Genomic DNA, 22,136 nt, shown 5'->3' on the forward strand with positions numbered 1-22,136 from the left:
CAGCCCCAGGAACAGATAAAGACTGTCTCAAAAAAAAAAAGTTTAGGTAAGGTGGCAGGATATAAAATAAACACAAAAATTTCAAGAGGGTTTCTATACACGAACAAGGAACAATCAGCACTGTGGTAAGCTCCAAAGAAATGAATAGATGATTTGTTCAAACTTACTGAAGTCTAACATGGATGGACTAAAGAGGGTGGAAAAAAAAAAAGAGTAAGAGTAAGGCCAGGCATTGTGGCTCACCTGTAATCCCAGTACTTCGGAAGGCCGAGGTAGGTAGATCACCTGAGCTCAGGAGTTTGAGACCAGCCTGAACAACATGGTGAAATCTCATCTCTACTAAAAATACAAAAATTGGCCAGGTATGGTAGCGTGAACCTATAATAAAAGCTATTGCAGAGGCTGAGGCAGGAGAATCACTTGAACCCAGGAGGCAGAGATTGTAGTGAGCTGAGATCATGCCACTGCACTCCAGCCCTGGCAACAAGGTGAGACTCCATCTTTAAATAAATAAATAAATAGATAGATAGATAGATAGATTAGATAGATAGATAGATAGATAGATAGATAGATAGATAGATAAATAAAAGCTAGAGTAAGAAGGGCAAAACAGCCCAGTGAAGGGCACCAACTTTCCTGCTTTTACCAACAAACCACTGAATTGCTATTTTTCCTTTGTTTTTTACGTTTTACCTCAAATCTAGGTTTCTGTTTCACCACAGTAACTTTTCTTTATCATCATTTTAGAGAGAAGAAGGGCTGTGATGTTCACAAGTTAGTTGTGATAAGAAGCCAGTTTATTTTAGATTTGGCTAATCAGCCTGTGCTGCATGACTGTATTCTCCTGAATTATAATTTTAAAACCTTGTAAGGGAAAACAAAAAAAAATTCATAAACCGAATTTCATAAAGAATGTCTGCTCTTCAAAAGATTAAAAGAATGAAAATATAAGCCACAGAGTGAGATAAATATCCGCAAATGTGTATCTGATAAAGGAACTGCCTCCAGAATACAAAGTCTCACAAAAGTCAGTAACAAGAAAACACGCCAATAAAAAAAGGCAGATGGTAGGGAGATCTTAATAAACACTTCACCAAAAACAAACAAATGACAAATATGCACATAAAAAGACATCCGACTTACTTAGTCATTAAGGAAATAATGTACATTAAAACTGTGATGAGTATTACCACAACATCCCCATTAAAATGGCTAAAATTAAAAAGACTGACTGTACCAAGAATGTAGAGGAACAGAAACTCTGGTGTACTGCTAGTAGAAATGTTAAAATGGTACGACCACTTGGTAAAATAATAGTTTGACATTTGGCAGTGTCTTAAAAAATTAAGCATTCATGGCTGGGCACAGTAGGCTCACGCCTGTAATTCTAGCACTTTGGGAAGAAGAGGCAGGTAGATCACCTGAGGTCAGGAGTTCGAGACCAGCCTGGCCAACATGGTAAAACCTCTTCTCTACTAAAAATACACAAGTTAGCTGGGCGTAGTGGTAGGCGCCTGTAATTCCAGCCACTCAGGAGGCTGAGGCAGGAGAATCGCTTGAATCCTGGAGGCAGAGGCTGCAGTTGAGCTGGTATCACGCCACTGCACTCCAGCCTGGGTGACAGAGCGAGGCTCCATCTAAAAAATAAATAGAGAAATAAAAACATATGGGCTGGGCGCAGTGGCTCATGCCTGTAATTCCAGCACTTTCGGAGGGCAAGGTGGCACATCACGGGGTCAGGAGATCAAGACTATCCTGGCCAGCATGGTGAAACCCCGGCTCTACTGAAAAATACAAAATTAACTGGGTGTGGTGGTGCATGTCTGTAACCCCAGCTACTCAGGGGGTTGAGGCAAGAGAATCCCTTGAACCCAGGAGGTGGAGGTTGCAGTGAGCTGAGATCGCGCCACTACACTCCAGCCTGGCAACAGAGCGAAACTCCATCTCGAAGAAACGAACAAACATGTATCTTGTAAGATTTGTACAATATTAATAGCAGCTTTTTTTGTAATACCACAAAACCAAAAATCACCTGAATGCCCATCGGTTGTTGAATGGATAAACAAATTATAGTATATGTAATTAGCCAAAAAATGAACTATTAAAACATACAAGAACAAATCTTAAAATAATTATGCTGAAAGAAGCCAGACCAAAAAAGCATACATACTATATGTTTCCATTTTTAACATTCTAGAAGATTCAAACTAAAGTGACAAAAAGCAGATCAGTAGATGCTTGGGGAGGGAAGTGAAGGCAGGGAGAAGGAGGTTAAAAAAATTCACAAGGAAACTCTTACCTGTGATTGTGGTGACAGTTTCACTAATGTGTACATATGTCAAAACGTTATCAATGTTTCTACTTTAAGTATGTGCAATGTACTGGGTATAATGTATTTGTGATATATTAGACTTTTGAATATCTTGTATGTATGTTTCCTTCAGAATTACATTTACTTTTTATAAAAGCTTAACTGAGGAAAGAACAAAGAGATAAAGTGACTTAATAAAAAAAAAAGAGTAAGGCCGGGAGCGGTGGCTCAAGCCTGTAATCCCAGCACTTTGGGAGGCCGAGGCGGGTGGATCACGAGGTCAAGAGATCGAGACCATCCTGGTCAACATGGTGAAACCCCATCTCTACTAAAAATACAAAACATTAGCTGTGCGTGGTGGTGCGTGCCTGTAATCCCAGCTACTCAGGAGGCTGAGGCAGGAGAATTGCCTGAACCCAGGACGCGGAGGTTGCGATGAGCCGAGATCGCGCCATTGCACTCCGGCCTGGGTAACAAGAGCGAAACTCCGTCTCAAAAAAAAAGAGTAGATAAATCTCCACTTGATTTCATTGTAACTTCAAAGTTCTAAAGTTTTCTTTAAAAGTTAATCCTGCTGGGCGCGGTGGCTCACGCCTGTAATCCCAACACTTTGGGAGGCCGAGGCAGGTGGATCACGAGGTCAAGAGATCGAGACCATCCTGGTCAAAATGGTGAAACCCCGTCTCTACTAAAAATACAAAACATTAGCTGGGCATGGTGGCGCATGCCTGTAATCCCAGCTACTCAGGAGGCTGAGACTGGAGAATTGCCTGAACCCAGGAGGCGGAGGTTGCGGTGAGCCGAGACCGCGCCATTGCACTCCAGCCTGGGTAACAAGAGGGAAACTCCGTCTCAAAAAAGAATTAAAAAAAAAAAAAAAAAAAAGTTAATCCTTCAAGAAACAATAAAAACTTTACATTACACCTAATTATTTTATCAAAAATTTTCTTCTAAAAGTCTTAAAAATCAGCACAAACTTTAACAGCTAATTGAAAGATGTATTTAAAAAAAGGTTCTCCTTTATCCTCTCCTAAAAACGTTGCAAGGATAAAGGCAAAAACCTGATCTAGTATCTCCAGTGCACGAAAAACTTTTTAAAACAAACAAAAACTATACTTAAAAAGCTAAATTACCTCAAAATTCGAGCAACTAAAAATTGTGAGCTATTTATAATGATGGTCAGAAACAACTAAGTCTTCTAATAATGAAATGTAATGTGTTAAAATGTTACTTTTAATAGGGTGTGAAGTTCAATTTCATCAATTTATGAGAGTACTGCGACTCATACGCATCTAGGAATTTCTTTAGCAAAGTAACATTGACAGCAAGAAAATCTCTATTAGGTCAAGAGCAAAGACTTTCTCCCCTTACTTTTTTTGAGACAGCGTCTTGCTCTGTCACCCAGTCTGAAGTGCAGTGGCGCCATCTTGGCTCACTGCAACCTCTGCCTCCTGGGTTCAAACGATTCTTCTGCCTCAGCCTCCTGAGTAGCTGGGATTAACAGGCATGAGCCACCACGTCTGGCTAATTTTTCTATTTTTAGTAGAGACAGGGTTTCACCATGTTGACCAGGCTGGTCTCAAACTCCTGGCCTCAAGTGATCTACCTGCCTTGGCCTCCCAAAGTGCTGGGATTATAGGCGTGAGCCACTCCACCTGGCATCTCCCCTTTTTTTCCTTTGCAATATCCCGTTCTATCATGGGAAGAAGGAAACCAGCTTGAAGTGCTCAGAAAGACTATAAATTGGGGAAATCAGAGAAGTAACCATACTTCCCTAAAACACAAGCTGCCTCTATTTGTTTTGTCATGTAAATATGTATGACCTCATATATATATGTCATATATACATATGTGATCTCATGATCTACCCACCTCAGCCTCCCAAAGTGCTGGGATTACAGGCATAAGCCACCACACCCAGCCTTGTTTTGTCATATGAAAGGACTCCCTACATCAATTCCCTGCAGACACGGAATCCTATGTGTTCCATCCAATCATCTTTTGCCTAAGAAACAAAATCCCCCAATCATAAAAATGAAGAGCTACAGTTTCTGGAAAAGACACTTAACATTTTCACTCTCTCTCTCTGATAATTGTCTTAGTAAACAATGCTTAAGTATCACCAGTGGTCCACTACTGGTTATCAAAAGATTTGTGTGAAAATATTACACTAGTAGATTTTCATTGCAATATTTAAAAGGTGATAGTGACAACACATTAATATAATATTGAAGTAGTTACTTGTTGCTAATTTCTAGTTTTAAAACATTTATAATACAAAAGGGTTAAAGGTTAGTCACCAAAAAAGTGCCCTAAAAAATATAAGGCAGTATAATCTAAGTTTCATTTACTTCAGTTTCATTTACTTCTTCTTAATGAAGAAGTAAATGAAACTGAATTTTTTTTACTAAGGAATAAGAGGTAGTAAACGAAGCTTAAAAATGTGCTGACACAACATGATACAGACATTTAAAAATTACAGAGGTGAATTAAAGTTCCCTTGACCTTCAACTTAAGTGTGGCTCTACTATCATCAACCACGGAGTTACACATTGTATAGATGTATCAAAATATTACATGTAACTCCAAAATATGTGCAACTAGGATATATCAATAATTTTTTTAAAAAAAGAAAAAAAACCATCTAGTCTAGAAGGAGCCCTAAAGCTCTGGGTGAAACAGTCTTGCTTTCCCTGACCTATCCTTATCCTATCCCTGACCTATCTCTTGACCTATCCATCAAGAAAAGAGTGTGGTGAACCAACAGTAAAAAGACACCCTTCCCTGAAAAGGAATCTACGACTGAGGTCTTCTACCAGCCATCAGGATCAAGAAGGAACCCAAACTACCTCTCTACCCAACCTCTTCAAACACTCAAGGTCTCACCTTATTTGCTTGAAGTCTACCAGGGCCAATCTCATAACAACTTTCTCCTGTTTTTATGTCAGTCATCAAGACTGCAGGTCCATCCTCACTTGCCTCATCCACACAGCTACGAACTTCCCCTATTATGTCCACACCTGCCACCCCTCTTTCAACAGCCAAAAGCCTTCCACTATGCTCTGAAAACAAGACGCAGTGTACCTCATCCTTTTCTCTGAATATCCCTTCTGCTTCTTGCCCCAACAAAAACTTAGATTGATCCTGAAACCCACTGTTTACTCTGTAGCTATCTCAATGTTACTCTGCTCCCACAGCTCTTGTATCACTGGGTTTGGATGATGAGGTAGGTTTCCTTGTCCCTCAATATTAATTCTACAACTCTCTTAAAACCTTCCAGCAAAAAAATTGATGTCACTAGACATTAGCACCCATTATGTCTCATCATTAGAGTAGGATACACTACAAGCCCTCTAGTCATCCACCTGTTTTTGTATAGCTCAACAGCTAAGAATGATTTTAATATTTTTATTTTATTTTTATCTTTTTTTTTTTTTGAGATGGACTCTCGTTCTGTCACCAGGATAGAGTGCATTGGCATGATCTTGGTTCACTGCAATCTCTGCCTCCCGGGTTCAAGCGATTCTCCTGCCTCAGCCTCCCAAGTAGGTGGGACTACAAGTGCATACCACCACACCAAGCTAATTTTTATATTTTAGTAGAGATGGGGTTTCACCATGTTGACAAGGATGGTCCTGATCTCTTGACCTCATAATCCACCTGCCTTGGCCTCCCAAAGTGCTGGGATTACACGCGTGAGCCACCATGCCCGGCCATTTTAATATTTTTAAATGGCTTTTTAAAAAAATCAATTAGTCTTCATATATGACAAAATAAAAAAGAAAAAGAGATTTAAGAAATAAAAAATCAAAAACTAAGACTATTTCATGACATGTGAAAATTATATGGAATTTAAGTTCCACATACTTAATAATAAATACTAAGTATATTCCATTAAGTGTCCATAAATAAAGTTTTGCTAGAACACTGCCACATATGCTTGTTTACAAATTGTCTATGGCTACTCTGTTCTACAGAAGGAAAGGTCCGAGTACTAAAAAGAGCCAGTATGGCCTACAAAACCTAAAATACTTAGCATTTAGCCCCTGACAAAGTTTGCCAACCACTGCCTTAGGACCTATTTTACTGTCAGTCTTCAACACTACTCTTATTTTACTTCTTAGATAATTCAATATACACCTAGACAATCTTTTATAACCTCCGGTATCTCCATTCCTTGACAACTTCCCCTCCATTGATCTTGTCTTCCGCCCTACATCAGTCCCTCACACCCTGATCACATTCTAGATTCTGATATTACTAAATAATCTCAAACCCTCAATAATCTCCATTTCATACATTCTACTCTTAAATACCACTTCGTATTTCTAACTCACTCTTGACTGCTCCAACAATCTTTGGGGTCTTGCTATGTTGCCTAGGCTGGTCTCAAACTCCTGGGCTCAAGCAATCCTCCTGCCTCAGCCTCCCAAAGTACTGAGATTATAGGCATGAGTCACTGTGTCCAGCCTTCAACAATCCTTTAATTTCACCAGAAACCATTAACCAGTATATATTATCCCTCACATCTATTGTTCTGTTCTTACTTCCCTACCCACTGGGTTTAAATATAATGATCCATCATTATAACCCCCTTGGCATTTACTCTCACTCATTCACTATATTCAGATGGTGAAATAACCTGACCAAATCCTACTCTGTGCCCACATCCATAAAGATGAACAAGAATAGAGAAAAACAAAAAGCTGTGCAAATGTGCCTCATCTTAAAGTCTTGACTATGAACCTCAGGTAGAACCTTGTGGCTACCCACAAATCATACACATCATAGTAATTTTCTTTCACATTATTATAGTTAACTATCTCATGCTTTTTTTATCTTTGTTCAAAACTCTAATACTCCTCAAATCGGCCCGGCACAGTGGCGCATGCCTGTAGCCCCAGCTACTCAGGAGGCTGAGGTGGGAGGATCACCTGAGCCCAGGAGTCCTGGGCTGTAGTGCGCTATGCCAATCGGGTGTCCGCACTAAGTTCAACATCAATATGGTGACCTCCCAGGAGTGGGGGACCACCAGATTGCCTAAGGAGTGGTGAACTGGCCCAGATCGGAAATGGAACAGATCAAAATTCCCGTGCTGATCAGCGGTGGGATCTCATCTGTGAATAGCCACTGCACTCCAGCCTGGGAAACAAAGCAAGACCCCATCTCTTTAAAAAAAAGAAATACTCCTCAAATCGTCACAACTAAAACCACTGATTCTTACTTAACTGAAAAACCTCTGAATTTATCACAAGATGTTTTCCCCCAAATCCCCTCCCTTCCCATATTCTAGGGGACATCACTGTAGCAATATTCCTGTCTTTTCTACCATTTCATTATTCCTCCTCTCTACTGAATCATTCCTATTAGTGCACCTAACATCCCATTATTTATCTTATTTTAAAAAATATCCTTCATTATCTCCACTTCCCTAACCTCTTCTCCTATTGAGAAGTAAAGCTTCTCAAAGCAATCATTTATACACACAGTCTGATTTTTCTCCCCCACTGCCTCTATAAAGCACTCCCATCAGATTTTGCCTCAATCAGTACTTTAAAACTGTACATCAAGGTCAGTAATGACCTCCACAAGACTAAATCAAAGAGCTAGTCCTTCATATATGACACAGTTCTCCTAACCCCACCTTTCTTTAACTTGGCTTCCAGCATACCACATCATCTTAGTTTTCTTCCAAACTCTGGCCTTTTCTCAATCTCCTTTGTTGCTTGTATCTCCTCTCCCAGACCTTTCAACACAGGAGGTCCCTGGGCCTCCTAAGGCCTATTGTTTTCTCTACCTGCACTCACTTCTCCCTTAGTGGTATCATTTCAGTGTGGTGGCTTTAAATAACTGAATATGCATACAACTCCCACATTTAATATCCAAAATTTAGACCTCTTTTCTGAATACCGGACTAGGTATCCAACTGGCTAGTCAGCATATCTACTTAGATGTCTAGTATAAATAGATAAATCTCAACCCCAACGTATCTGTGGTAGGCAGAACAGGATCCCTCAACCAAGATGTCCACATTCTAATTCCTGAAACCTGTGAATATATTACATGTCAAAAGATACTTTGAAGAAAGTCACGAGGGCTCAACCTTTGTAAGTATTCAGAATCTGATCACCTATCACTACCTCTATTGTTACTGCCATCTCTCTCTGGATGATTGCATACCTTCCTAATGGCCTCCATTCTGACTTTCCACAGCCTGTCCAAGACAAAGCAACCAGAGGTCCTTTCAAAACTTAAGTCAGACCATGTTACATCTCAATTTAGAAACCTCCAATACCTCACTTTTCAGTCAAATTGAACACAAAGTCCTTACATTGGCCTACCAGACCTTGTATAATGGGCCCCTCACCCTAGATTCATCTCCTACTCCATTTCCCAACTTGCTTATTCTGTCTCAGCCTCCTTGTTTTCATATTAACCACAAGGTAATAATCCTAGTAATACTTAATAGTTATTATGAACCAAATGCTGTTCTAATTGCTTTACATGTATTCTGTCCTTCAATTTCACTAATTATTTCCCCCACTTTACAAATGATAAAACTGAGTTACCCAGAGGTTAATTAACCTAAACATTCAATCAGTAAAAGGCTAGGCCAGAATTCAAAATCTAAGGTGAATGAAGTCTACCCACAGCCAAAATTCTCTGTCTCAATGATGCTTCCCACTTGTTACCCTTACTTAACAGGCTTTGGAAACAAGTACAGAATAAACAGAGGGTAGATAAAGGATTAAGAAATGAGAATTCTAGGCCAGGCGTGATGGTTCACGCCGTAATCCCAGCACTTTGGGAGGCAGATGGATGGCCTGGGTGACAAGAGCAAAAAACTCCATCTCAAGAAAGAAAAAGAAAAAGAAAAAGAAAAAGAAAAAGAAAAAGAAAAAGAAAAAGAAAAAGAAAAGAAAAGAAAATTGAGAATTCTAAGTGCCTGATGTATGGTTGAAAAGGTGGGAAAAGCTAGGGAATGAAAACTGTTTTTAGAGGTGAAAATCAGCACAATAACTACTTATTATATAAAACAAAATATGATACTTAAAACTTACTTTTTCTGTAGTAACAGTCAAGGATGGAACCAATGCAGGTGACGGTTCTGGCTGCTTCTTGTGTTTTTGCTTGTGTTTGTCCTTCTCTTTGTATTTCTAAACATGAATATAAGTAAAATCCAATTTAAATTTGAACTATAACCCCTATATATGCAGTAGTTTTATTACAACTAGTAATTTAAAATATTAACAAATACTTCTATCAAAAATTACTTCCTCTGATCACAGTGTCGTTTTATATATACACAAGTAATACTAGTGTGAGTTTGTTTTTAAGTAAGTTCAGCTCCTTTATCCTTAACCAGTCTAAACTAATACAAACAAACAAGTGAAGTCTGTAATTATTTCCTACATTTACATTCAGTAAAATATACAGTTTTTCTTTTTAAAAACACCAAATGCTTTGTGGACATTTAAAAACAGCACTGTAAAGTTTACATAGCACTTCACATCTGAACAGTACCAGATTTTCCTCTACCATGCATGAGAATTTCTCCAGAAACTAGAGGCACAGACACTCTGGCAAAAAATTCTTTCCTGGGTTTACTCAAAAAAATAGATCAATTAGTTATCTCTAACAAAAAAAATTTAGATAAAGTTAGGGTGTGCTATAAAGTGCTAAAGCTGATGAGCTAAATATAAAAAGGAATTCAATAAAATAAAAAGTTGATTACATGTTGGAAGTCCAACCTAATATCAGATAGTTTTTTATCAAAATGTTCTGTTGTTTGAATCACTACATAAAAAACAGTATTGGGTATGAAATGTAGTACTATTTCAAGAGTTCACTGAACTTATTTATTTCTCATGATGCTTAAAATCTGACCACTGAGGGGCCTTAATCTTTTCAAATCATGAAAGATTGGTATCACTGTCCTTGCCCTAAAAGGTTTACATACAAACAGAACAAAATGCATACAAATTAAAGATAGATGTTTTACTCTAATGCCCTCAAAATAATGCCTTTTTTTTTTTTTTTTTTTTTTGCTTTTAATTCCTGACCTAAGTATGTGAGATGTTTTCAGGCTGCAATGTTAGTACTTTAGCAACAGTAAATGTAAATTAACACAATACTACTTTTTTCTTTTTGAAACAGGGCCTCACTCTTGTCACGCAGACTGGAGTGCAGTGGTACAATCACAGCTCACTATAGGCTTGACTTCCTGGGCTCAAGGGATCCTCTCACCTCAGCCTCCCAAGTAGTCAGGACTATAGGCATGTGCTGCCACACCAAGCTTTTTTTTTTTTTTTTTTTTTTTTTTTCTCCTTTTTAAATAATGCAGTGACACCATCTCGGTTCACTGCAGCCTCTGCCTCCCGGCTTCTGGCAATTCTCATACCTCAGCCTCCAGAGTAGCTGGGACTACAGGCACATGCCACCATGCCTGGCTACAGGCTAATTATTTATTTATTTGTTTGTTTGTTTTTGTAGAGACAGGGGTCTCTACAGACTGTTGCCTAGACTGTTCTCAAACTCCTGGGCAAAGGCTATCTTCACACCCAATAATGTTTCTAATTCAGACTTTATAGGAAACATTTTTATCTAAAAGTTATTTTGATTGTGGCAAATAATGACTCCCCAAAGAATCATGCCATATTCTCTGCAATGGGTTATCACTACACTTCTCATGCTAGATATCCTCTTCTCCACTCCCTTGAACCTGGGTTACCCTTATGACTTGTGATACTCAACAGGATGTGGTAGAAGTGATAGTGTATAAGCACAGAAACCTGGAGTTTTAAGAAGTCTTTATGGCTTCCACGTTTGCCACCTCAGTTCTCAGCCACCACATAAAGAAGCATTCCACACTCCTCATGGAGAGGCCAAAAGGAGAATGAGGTCATATGGGGAAGAACTGAGGTACTCTAGCCTATAGCCAGCAGGACCTAGTGCCAGACATGTGAGTAAGACCAACAATGACCACCTAGCTAGCCACCAGCTTAATGAATCCTCATGAGTAAATCCGGCTGATACCACATAGAAGAAAGATACATCATCCCTGCTGAGCTCACCTGTTATAAGCCATTAAAAGTCATCGGGTGGTTTAAAGCAATAGTTTAACTGAAACCAGACTATAGTACACAATTGGGTCACAGGAGCTAAAGAACGTACAAATTGAAAATAACAATATAGGCCAGGCATGGTGGCTCACAACTGTAATCCCAGCACTTTGGGAGGCCAAGGCAGGTGGATCACTTAAGCCAAGGAGTTCAAGACCAGCCTGGGAAACATAGCGAGACCCCATCTCTACAAAAAATAAAAAATTGGCCAGGTGTTGTGGTGGAAACCTGTGGTCCCAGCTAATAGGAAGGCTGAGGCGGGAGGATTGCGTGAGCCTGGAAGGTTGAGGTTGTAGTGAACTGTGATCATAACACTGCACTCAAGCCTAAGTGACAGAGACCCCATTTATTTAAAAAAAACAAAGTAACAATATTAGAATATTTGTGTGTTAATACATGGATATAGTTTGGCCGTGTCCTCACCCAAATCTCATCTTGAATCGTAGATCCCATAATCCCCATGTGTCATGGAAGGGACCTGGTGGGAGGTAATTGAATCACCCCAGCGAGTTTTTCCTTGCGCTGTTCTCATTATAGTGAATAGATCTCACAGATGTGATGGTTTCATAAAGGGCAGTTCCCCTGCATATGCTCTCCTGCCTGCTGTCATGTAAGACGTGCCTTTACTCCTGCTGCTTTGCCTTCTGCCATGTTTGTGAGCCTTCCCCAGCCATGTGGAACTGTGAGTTCATTAAACCTCTTTTTCTTCAGAAATTACCCAGGCTCAGGCATTTCTTCATAGCAGTATGAAAATGGACTAATACACACAACAAAATAACAAATTTATACATTCTAGTCTATGAAGTTCAAATGATCCTGGCCTGTAACTGTTATATCAATGTTTTTCTCCCTACAAAGATAGTTAAGAAGCCTTTCTATCCTCCTTTACTCTATATATTCTACTTCCCATTCTGGGCTTCGTTCTTCAAGTTTACAAGAGCTGAGAAAATTTAATGGTGAATGATCCTGAATAACAAAAAAGCAAACAAACAAACCCTAACAACTTACAAAACATATGAGAGTAAAAGGCAAAACATATACATGTACATGTGTGAAAATATACAATATGGAGATATACAAAGCAAATGAACAATACAGAACTCTGGTCCTCTGTGATACATCAAGAAACGTATCCTGCAATGAGCATTACAAATGTTCATTGGAACCACTGTGCATGGTTTATATCCATACGAACAGCCTATCAAATGTGAATCAAAGAAATCTAATGACTGTCACTAAAAAGATATGCTGATTTAAACAGATTAATAGAAGAAAGGAAAAAACCAAAAAAGTACTCAATTATATATGAAAATTTAGTATATGATAAAGAGAAGATTCCAAATCAGAAGACAAAGACTAAAATTACTTAATAATGGTACTAGAACTGGTTAATAATTTAACGAAAAATATCTTACACAAAATAAAACAAAATCCAGATAGATTAAAGAGTTAAATAAAAATTAAAATAATCTAAAAGTTTGCTAGAAAGTATTTTTAAAGTAAGGAATGAAAGACTTTTCTAACTAAAAAAAAAAGTAAAAAACTACAGAAAGGGAAAACACAGATTTAGCTATACAAATCTAAAAATAAATCATTAAAAAACAATAACCAAACTGGGAAATCAGTCAGGTTACTCTGTATTTTATTTCTGTTTAAATTTTTTAATAAATTAATAAGAAAACACATATGCCATTGAACAATGTACAAAGACCATGACTAGGAAATTAAAAAAAAAAAAAAAAAAAAAAGCCACTAAACAGCAACAGAAACATGCAACCCAAGTATTAAACAACTAAAGGTAGTATTTTTCTCCTGTATGTGACCAAAGTTTTGGGGTTTTGTTTTTAATGACCAGATCTAATATTGCCTAGGGAGATGAGCACTTGCATATATTACTAGAGAAAATGTAAACAAATGAAGAACACTTTTTTTTTTTTTTTTTTTTAAGAGATTAGGTCTTGCTATCTTGCCCAGGCTGGTCTTGAAGTTCTAGGCTCAAAGGATCTTTCTGCCTTAGCCTCCCAAATATCTGGGACTACTGGCACACAATACTGAGCCAAGCTGACAATTTTTAAAACAAGAGTTAGAAACCATAAAATTATTGATACCATGTGACCTAGTAATTTCACCTCTAGGAGGGTGTATAAAGATTTAAATATAGTGTATCATACTTCTGTTTACGATGGGGGGAAAAAATAAAAATAACTTGTCCAACAACAGAGCTGTACTTGAAAAAATATGATTATGGCCATTAAAATAAGCATGTTGTTAAAGAATAGTCAGAGATTTCAGAAAATTGTTAATAGGTGAGTTTTGTTCGTGGTTCACAGATTACATATGTACTCTTCAAAACTCTGAATTCTTCATGGCCTGAAGATATGAATTGACAAGTATTATCTTCACGGCTTATTAAGTCAAGATAGCTAATGTCACACTCAACTGAATCAGTATGTATTAACTAGCAATACAAAACCAGAATTGTAAAAGTTTATAAATATATATGATATCTCAATCCTTAAAATAGTCCTGTGAGGAAAATTCTATTTATTTTTTTTACAGAAAGGTATGGCTTAAACAAGCACAAGATAGACTCTTACCTACACCCGCCAAAAAACATAACCAAAACCTAAAAAAAGAAGTTTTCAAAATTTAAAGAAAAAGTAGGTAAGGTACTCATGATGAGAAAATTCTAAAATAGAAAATCAAGAGTGAGGGGAAAAAAAGAAGAGACAGAAACAGAAGAGAGAGAAAAGCTTATGATAATAAAAGAAACTAAAGACAGTTAAACACAGAGGGTTGTGTTGTTTTTTTTTTCTTTTTTGAGATAGTCTCACTCTGTTACCCAGGCTGGAGTGCAGTGGTTTCATCCCAACACACTGCAACCTCCACCTTCCGGATTCAAGCAATTATCATGCCTACGGCCACCCACATAGCTAAGATTACTGGTGTATGCCACCACGCCCAGCTAACTTTTGTATTTTTAGTACAGACGGGGTTTCACCATGTTGGCCACGCTGGTATCAAACTCCTGACCTTAACTGATCTGCCCACCTCGGCCTCCCAAAATGCTGGGATTACAGGCGTGAGCCATGACACCCAGCCTATGCAGGAATTTTTAACTTAAGTTTAGCACAAGACAAACAACCAAGAGATAGGTCCAATGTTTCAGTTTTCAAACTAGAATAGGTATAGGACTGTTTATAGGAGCAGTGAAGATAATACTTGTAAGTTCATATCTTCAGGCCAACAGGGAATTCGGAGTTTTGAAGAGTAAGTATGTAATCTGTGAGCCACAAACAGAAATGTCTAGGGAAAATTAGAAAGTGAATTCTAGAAAGAATGTAATACTGAGCTTGAAGTTACCTCTCAGGAAAACTCTACAGTAAATTATTTAAAAGATTTGCTAACATATAAGAAAATTTCATTATCACTAATCGTCAAGACAAATTCATCAGAAAGTCCAATAAATGAAATTAATATTCAGCCATAACACAAGAAAAAGAACATGTGAGTTATTTTAATATGACTCAATTCTTTACACTGAAATAGAATAAATTTCTAGTAAGACTGCCTATATTCAAATACATAAAGTATCATTATAAATATAAAGCAAATCAATTTTAAGTAAACATCTATCTTAAAATGCTTAAGAGAAATTTGAAATCACATCACAGATTTTCCCAATGTAGAAAACAAATGAACGAAAACCAGTAAGACCAACCAACCAAATGATCCCCAAAGCAACCAAAATGGGAAGCAGGGGCAGATGCTAATGCATTAAACAAAAACTGTCAAGAAAGGAGTAAACTAGATTTTATTAGGGAGAAACTGCCCGAGACTAAGCTATGGGATTCAGCTCTTAACCATATCCCTTAATTCCCAAAAATTCTGAGAATATAACCAAAAGTCCTAAATCTGAAGAGAAGTGATTCTATGTGTTCCTACCTACTACACAACTTTTTTTGCCTAACGAGTAGTACTAGTTTCAAGGCATAAACAAGAAAAACTGAAGGCAAGGGAAGGAAAAGCAAAGAGGTGCTAACTGGAAGTAAACAATCAAGGCTAAGAATTAATTACATGAAATCATGGCTGAGCATGGTGGCTCACACCTGTAATCCCAGCACTTTGGGAGGCCAAGGTCAGGAGTTTGAGACTAGCCTGGCCATCATGGTGAAACCACATCTCTACTAAAAATACAAAAATTAGTTGCGTGTGGTGGTGCACGCCTGTAATCCCAGCTACTCAGGAGACTGAGGCAAGAGAATTGCTTGAATTCAGGAGGTGGAGGTTGCAGTGAGCGATCGCGTCACTGCACTCCAGCTGGATGAGAGGGTAAGACTCTAACTCAAAACAAACAAACAAACAAACAAACAAACAAACAAAAATCCTAGGAGGCCTGGTACAGTGGCTCTCCCCTGTAATTCTAGTGCTCTGGGAGGCTGGTGTGAGAGAATCACTCAAGGCCAAGAGTTGGAGATCACCCTGGGATACATAATGAGAACCCATCTCCACAAAAAGCAAAAAAATGAGTTGGGCGTCGTGATGCTAATTTGTAGTCTTAGCTACTGGGAGGTTGAGGAGGAGGACCCACGAGGTGGAGGCTGTGGTGAGCCATGATCACACCATTGCACTCCAGCTTGGGGGACAGATTGAGGCCTTGTCTCAAAAAATTCAAATTAAAACATAAAAGAGAATCCTAGGGTATTCCCTATAAGGCTAAGATACAGTTGAGATCTAGAACCTGGGGCAAGACATTTAATAAAGTACTGTGTTTTAAAAAAAAAAAAAAAAAAAGGCCCAAGACCAGGCGCAATGGTTCACACCTATAATCCTAGCACTTTGGGAGGCCAAGGCAGGCATATCACAAGGTCAGGAGTTCAAAACCAGCCTGGTCAATATGGTGAAACCCTGTCTCTACTAAAAAAGTACAAAAATTAGCCTGGCGTGTTGGCGGGCGCCTGTTGTCCCAGCTACTCGGGAAGCGGAGGTTAGAGTGAACCAAGATCGTACCACCGCACTGCAGCCTGGGCGACAGAGAAAGACTCTGTCTCCCCAAAAAATAAAAGAGCCTAGCCGGAGTTCTACCAAAAAGTGCATACTGCCCTAAGCCAAGCTCTCTCTCTCTCTCTTTTTTTTTTTTTGCCCTAAGCCAAGCTTTTATGCTCACCCCTCCCATTCCCTCAGGCTTCAGAAAAATGCAAAATACATAGCCCTTAAACAATCATCTCAAAAACCATGAGAAAATTTGCAAAAAATTATCTAAATTATAGCGGAATAAGTGTCAAAAGAGAGCCTCTGAAGCATAAACAACATTTTAAAAGTTGTATGGCAAAGAAACTATAGGCAAAAAATAATACAAAGAGTCTAATGTGCATGAGATAGCCAAAAATCACAACCTAGAAGCATACATAACTGAGTTTGAAGATGTTTCTCAAAACTGTCCCCATGCTAAATAAAAATTATAACATGAGTTCATACAAAGCTCAAAAATCAGATGATAAAATAGGAAAAGGTCCAAAGGGAGATAACCAAAGTAATAAATATAAGACTAAAACAGTATCATTACAGAATTAGTAAATAAAATAGAAACAGCAAGGAAAAGAATACGCATTGCTGAAAATTTTTAAAGCGCTAAAAGAAATACTTGAATTAATCATAGTAATATATATTTTATAAAAGATATTAAAGCAGGCAGACAGCGTCTGATAGGTATAAAAACAGAGATAATCAAACATAAGGATAACGTGTGTCCCTCAAAAAGAGCATTTAATGAATGGGAAACAGAAGGTATATTCAAACAGAAAATTCCACAAAATGAAAATGGAAAAAAAAATCTGAACAATTCTGTTACAGACTGTATAGCCGTATCAAGACTTACTGCGGTTAAACTTAGCAGAATACAGGGAGAGGGAGGTATCGTCAGTCATCTCCACAGCAATATTCCAGGCCCGTTGTTTAAGTTTTTAGGAGAAATAAAGTGTGACCCAACAATATTATATATAGCCAAGATACAAGATACAGGCAAAAGGAAATGCTTTCCATTATGAAAGACATCAAAAACTACAGTTCCTAAGAACTTATTCTTGAAAAAAGTTACCTAATAATCAGTACTTTGGGAGGCCAAGCTAGGCAGATCATTTGAGGTCAGGAATTCAATACCAGCCTGGGCAACATGGTGAAATACCATCTCTACCAAAAAAACAGAAATGAGCTGGGCATGGTGGCGGGCATCTGTAGTCTCAGCTACATGGGAGGCTGAGGCAGGAGAATTGCTTGAATCCAGGAGGCAGAGGTTGCAGTGAGCCAAGATCACGGCACTGCACTCCAGCCTGAGTGAGGCTCTGTCTCAAAAATAAATAAATAAATAAATACAAACAACCTGGATGGCAGGAAAAGCAAAATGACTATAAGGACACTAGCAGCCTTCACTGTAGGAGCTCAATATAAAATCTGACACATGTAATTAAAACAAAACATAACAGTTTGCCAAACAGTGACTAGACATAAATCTCTTTCTTGCTGACAAAGTCCTGATTTTTTAAGAAAATTCAAGAGCATCCTCTCATGTCCTCATAAAAGTGTATCTATTTCCCAGCCCAGAGGCAAACAAGGGTGAGTCCAAATCAATTAAGAGAAATCCATTCTCTTTAGCTACTGACTGCTTTAAGCCTGGAATAGATTTAGATCAGAACAGTAAAACAGAAATTGAAATTATCTTTTCTTTGTTGTTTGAAATGGAGTTTCACTCTTGTTGCCCAGGATGGAGTGCAATGGTGAGATCTCAGCTCACTGCAACCTTTGCCTCCTGGGTTCAAGCAATTCTCCTGCCTCAGCCTTCTGAGTAGCTTTTTTTTCTGTGTATTTTTAGTAGAGATGGGGTTTCACCATGTTGGCCGGGCTGGTCTCGAACTCATGGCCTCAAGTGATCTACACGCTTTGGCCTTCCAAAGTGCTGGGATTACAAGTATGAGCCACTGCACCTGACCAGAAGTTGAAATTTTCCAGATGTTCTCCTCATTCTTAAAGGTATATCCCTTCTTGCCTTTAGATGCTCAAGTGTTAGGCCATAATCCTTGGAACAACTGCTGTGACCACGCAACCATGACTGCAAAAGCACAAAGAAGTTAAGAATGTTTTGCCACTGCTGAATTGGTTACTGTTAAATTAACCAATCTTAGAAAAGCCTAGCATCTGAACTTATTATTTATTTATTTATTTATAAATTTATTATGAAGTAATAAATTTCCAATTGATTCAGCCATTCTGATTTGAGTATTCTATCTATCACTTATCACTGAAAGCACCCCAACTAAAAAGTCTTACCCCTTCAATATCTTGTTTTTGTAATTTCTATTATTAAACTTAAAGGTATCTTTGAGGAAATAATATTTCTTGTGGTAAGGGGGGAAAAAGTTTTTTTGGTCTCATTCTGTCACCCAGGCTGGAGTGCAGTGGTATGATCACAGTTCACTACAGCCTCAAACTCCACGCTCAAGGCATCTTCCAACCTCAGGCTCCTGAGTAGCTGTGACTACAGGCATGCACCACACATTCCGGTAAGTTTTGTTGTTGTTGTCTTTGTACAGACAGGGTCTCTTTCTTTTCCCTCTATATAGTCAAGTAAATCTGCCTTTGATGTTTAAAACATCAGTAGATTTCACTCAATTTAATAATTTTTCTCTATCCTTTTAATGTATGTATGTATCTCTCTATGCATAGAAAAAATCTGTGATATTAACTGAGTAGTAAGTAATGGTATTTCTTGACGGTGAGATATGGAGTGGGATTTTGTTTTTTAACTTGCACTTTTTAAATGCTCTGCCCTCTGTCATTCTCTGTAATTACATACGAATTAGTAAGAATGAGCTAAAGTAAGGTAGAGACAACCTATTTGCCAAACTAATTTCTTCTTATTTGGCAAGTAACTAGAGATTTCCCACCTTCCTTTGCAGTTACATGTGGCCACTACACTGGGTTCCAATCAATGTAGTTTGAATGAAAATGATGTGTAGTCATCTCTAGGCCTGGTCCTTAGTAGCCCCAACTTTCTAGTATCCACACTGGTTCTTTTTACATGGATAACAAAAATGAGCATTAAAGTCATAGAAGCAACATTTTAAAGAAGGCAGTCACAAGATGGAAGAAACCTAAGATCCTGATTTACAGCTTGGAAGAATGTTGTCTGTCAATCAAGGACACCTCTTTTGGACTTAGCTGCAAATCAAAAACATTGAGTAAGGCCGCTCATAATTTGAGAATCGTTCGTGTGTCAGGAAACGATGCTACATGAGTCTCTTATTTCTTCGTCTTTTGAATTAGGCAATGGCAGTCCATTATTCTGGACTATCTTTCAAGGTTGCTCATATAGTGAATAACCTCAGAAGACAGAAAGAAAAGGGCAGCTATGCTTACTGTCTATTACAAAAGATTCAGGTGCCCTAAGCTCAGGGCTCCTCTCCTGTAATGCAACAGGCAGCATGAGCAGATTTTATCTCACCCTCTTTGCAGTGCCCTATGGGAACTGGGCTTAGGAAATGACCAAAAATTACTGATTCTCTGGTTATAGCTATTGCTTTAAGTAATAAGTTATCTATCTTTGACCCAGAAGTCTCATCTCTTAATTAGCTACCTTACAAGTAAGGTCAAATGACAGACTTCTGTGATATTATTTTATATATATACACATATACATACACACACAGACACACACACACACACATACATACATACATACATACATATACTGGTTTTGTCCATGGTCCCTGGGTCACAACTCTCATAGTCCCTGTTATTTTTTAAGTAACTAAAAAAATAAGTATATCTTTTGTGAAAGTACATGGCCTTTTGTGCTTGGTTCCTGATGCAACTTTAGAACGGTGTCAGAGTGACAAAGGTGAAAAGATAGTCCTTTGTTATAATGTTGGGGTGCTTTAGGCCTCAGAAAACAGTCTCTCTCCCCCTCAGACCTTTCTTGCCCTCCTTTTTCTCCCCAAAACAGATCATAAAAACTAAAAATATGCTCTAAACTTTCCCTACTTAAATGCCATGGAACTAGACATAAAGAAATTCCCTGACCTACCCTGTCTGATTGTGGGCCATAAAACTCTCATTTCAGAAGGGGTCCTGCCCCAATACCCAGAAGAAAGAATGCTGCACAGAGAGGCGAAGAAGTATGTGAACATACAGGCCTGCCTGGGTTTCCCTACTCAGTCTATTAGTGTTAGATCACCTTTGTCCAATCACGTTTCTACACAGGTGTCCTTGCTTCAATCATGCCTATCCAGTCAACTCTGTATAAAAGGCCCTCTTAAGACGAGGGGGAAGCTCTGCCTTCCTACCCCTGACATAGCTGACACTATTCATCTCTTCATCTGTATACTTTGTAAAATCCTTTATAATAAACCAGTAAACATAAGTAAGAGTTTCCCTGAGTTCTGTGAGCCACTCTAATAAATTAATCCAACCCAAGATCTGGGCTGTGGGAACCCCAAATCATAGCCAATTGGACAGAAGCACTTGGTGTTTACAATCAGCATCAAAAGTGGGGCTCAGTCCTGTGGGACTGAGTTCCCAACCTGTATAATCTGATGTCCTCTTCAGGAATATAAGTGTCCAAATTAGAGGTTAGCCAGCTGGTGACTGTTGCAAAATTGACAGTTTGCTTGTTGGTGGGGAGAAATCCCCACACATTTATGGGTCACAGAAGCATTCTGTATTGTGAGATTACAGCAGGAGGAACTATTTTTTCTACTCCACCTCTTTCAGAGTTCTTGACAGTCTGGTGATTAGAGAATATGATGCTGTTAGAGGCATGGCTATGTAGAAGAGGAAAATTAAGGGCCTTTTCTGAATAAAGTTGAAAAATGAAAACTTGTATGATCAATAGGCAATTAATGGACCTTCATTTTATTGACTCAATAATGAGGAGAAACTGAGGAGGTGGCATGGCTGAAGGCTAAGCACCAGGAACTATGTTTACAGAGAGATGCCCAAGGATACTATTTTGGCAGCTAGGCTACTCTGGTTAGGAGGAGAGGACTTCCTCACCAGTCTGGCAGTCAGGTTTATTTCCACCTCACTGTAACAACTAGGTGACATCAGTGCTTTAAAAATAATCAGAGATCGGAATGTGCACTCCCTATCCCCAAGAGGACTCAATGGCCACATGTACCCATCCAAGTATGCTAAGAAATCCGAGGAGAGGTAAAGACACAATTTTTTTAAAATACAGATGGGGTCTCACTTCTGGGCTGAAGCAATCCTCCCACCTCAGCCTCCAAAAGTGTTGGAATTACAGGCGTAAGCCACTGCACCTAGCCAGAAAACAGAAAACACACATTTTTAAGACTCTGTTGGGCACAGGCACCCAGATCACTATTCTACCTGGACACATGGAAAGAAAACATCCCAGGATTCAGTGGAAAGGATTCTCGGAGGGTAAGGAAGCTAACACGACTTTGTAGGTGGGGTCTTTGGGCAATTAAACTGTACTTTCATTACTGCCTGGACATCTGAAAGTATAAGAGGGAATGATAATGTTACAGCAGAAGTTAGCAAACCATGACACCTGAGCTAAGAATAATGTTCCATCTTTAAAATATTCCTTACCACACCCCCGAAAAAAGACGACTATGTGATACAGACTATATGCGGTCCACAAAGCCCACAATATTTACTGTTCAGTCCTTTTTAGGAAAAGTTTG

General features: G+C 38.6%; 1 protein-coding gene across 20 annotated transcripts in view; it reads right to left on the reverse strand.

Moving 5' to 3' along the window:
• MLLT10 (MLLT10 histone lysine methyltransferase DOT1L cofactor) overlaps positions 1-22,136 on the reverse strand; it is a 245,921-nt gene that overhangs the window by 86,643 nt on the left and 137,142 nt on the right. For all 20 annotated transcript variants that reach the window (XR_004258396.1, XM_032243907.1, XM_032243917.1 and 17 more), the window contains one exon: positions 9,373-9,468. Coding sequence is in view for 18 of the 20 variants with exons in the window: in XM_032243907.1 (XP_032099798.1) it covers positions 9,373-9,468 (96 nt within the window). In the remaining 2 variants the exon portion in view is untranslated. The remainder of the gene's footprint in view (positions 1-9,372; positions 9,469-22,136) is intronic.

Source organism: Sapajus apella, unplaced genomic scaffold (assembly GCF_009761245.1).
Source record: "Sapajus apella isolate SASKATOON/1434 unplaced genomic scaffold, GSC_monkey_1.0 scaffold53, whole genome shotgun sequence".
NCBI lineage: Eukaryota > Metazoa > Chordata > Mammalia > Primates > Cebidae > Sapajus > Sapajus apella.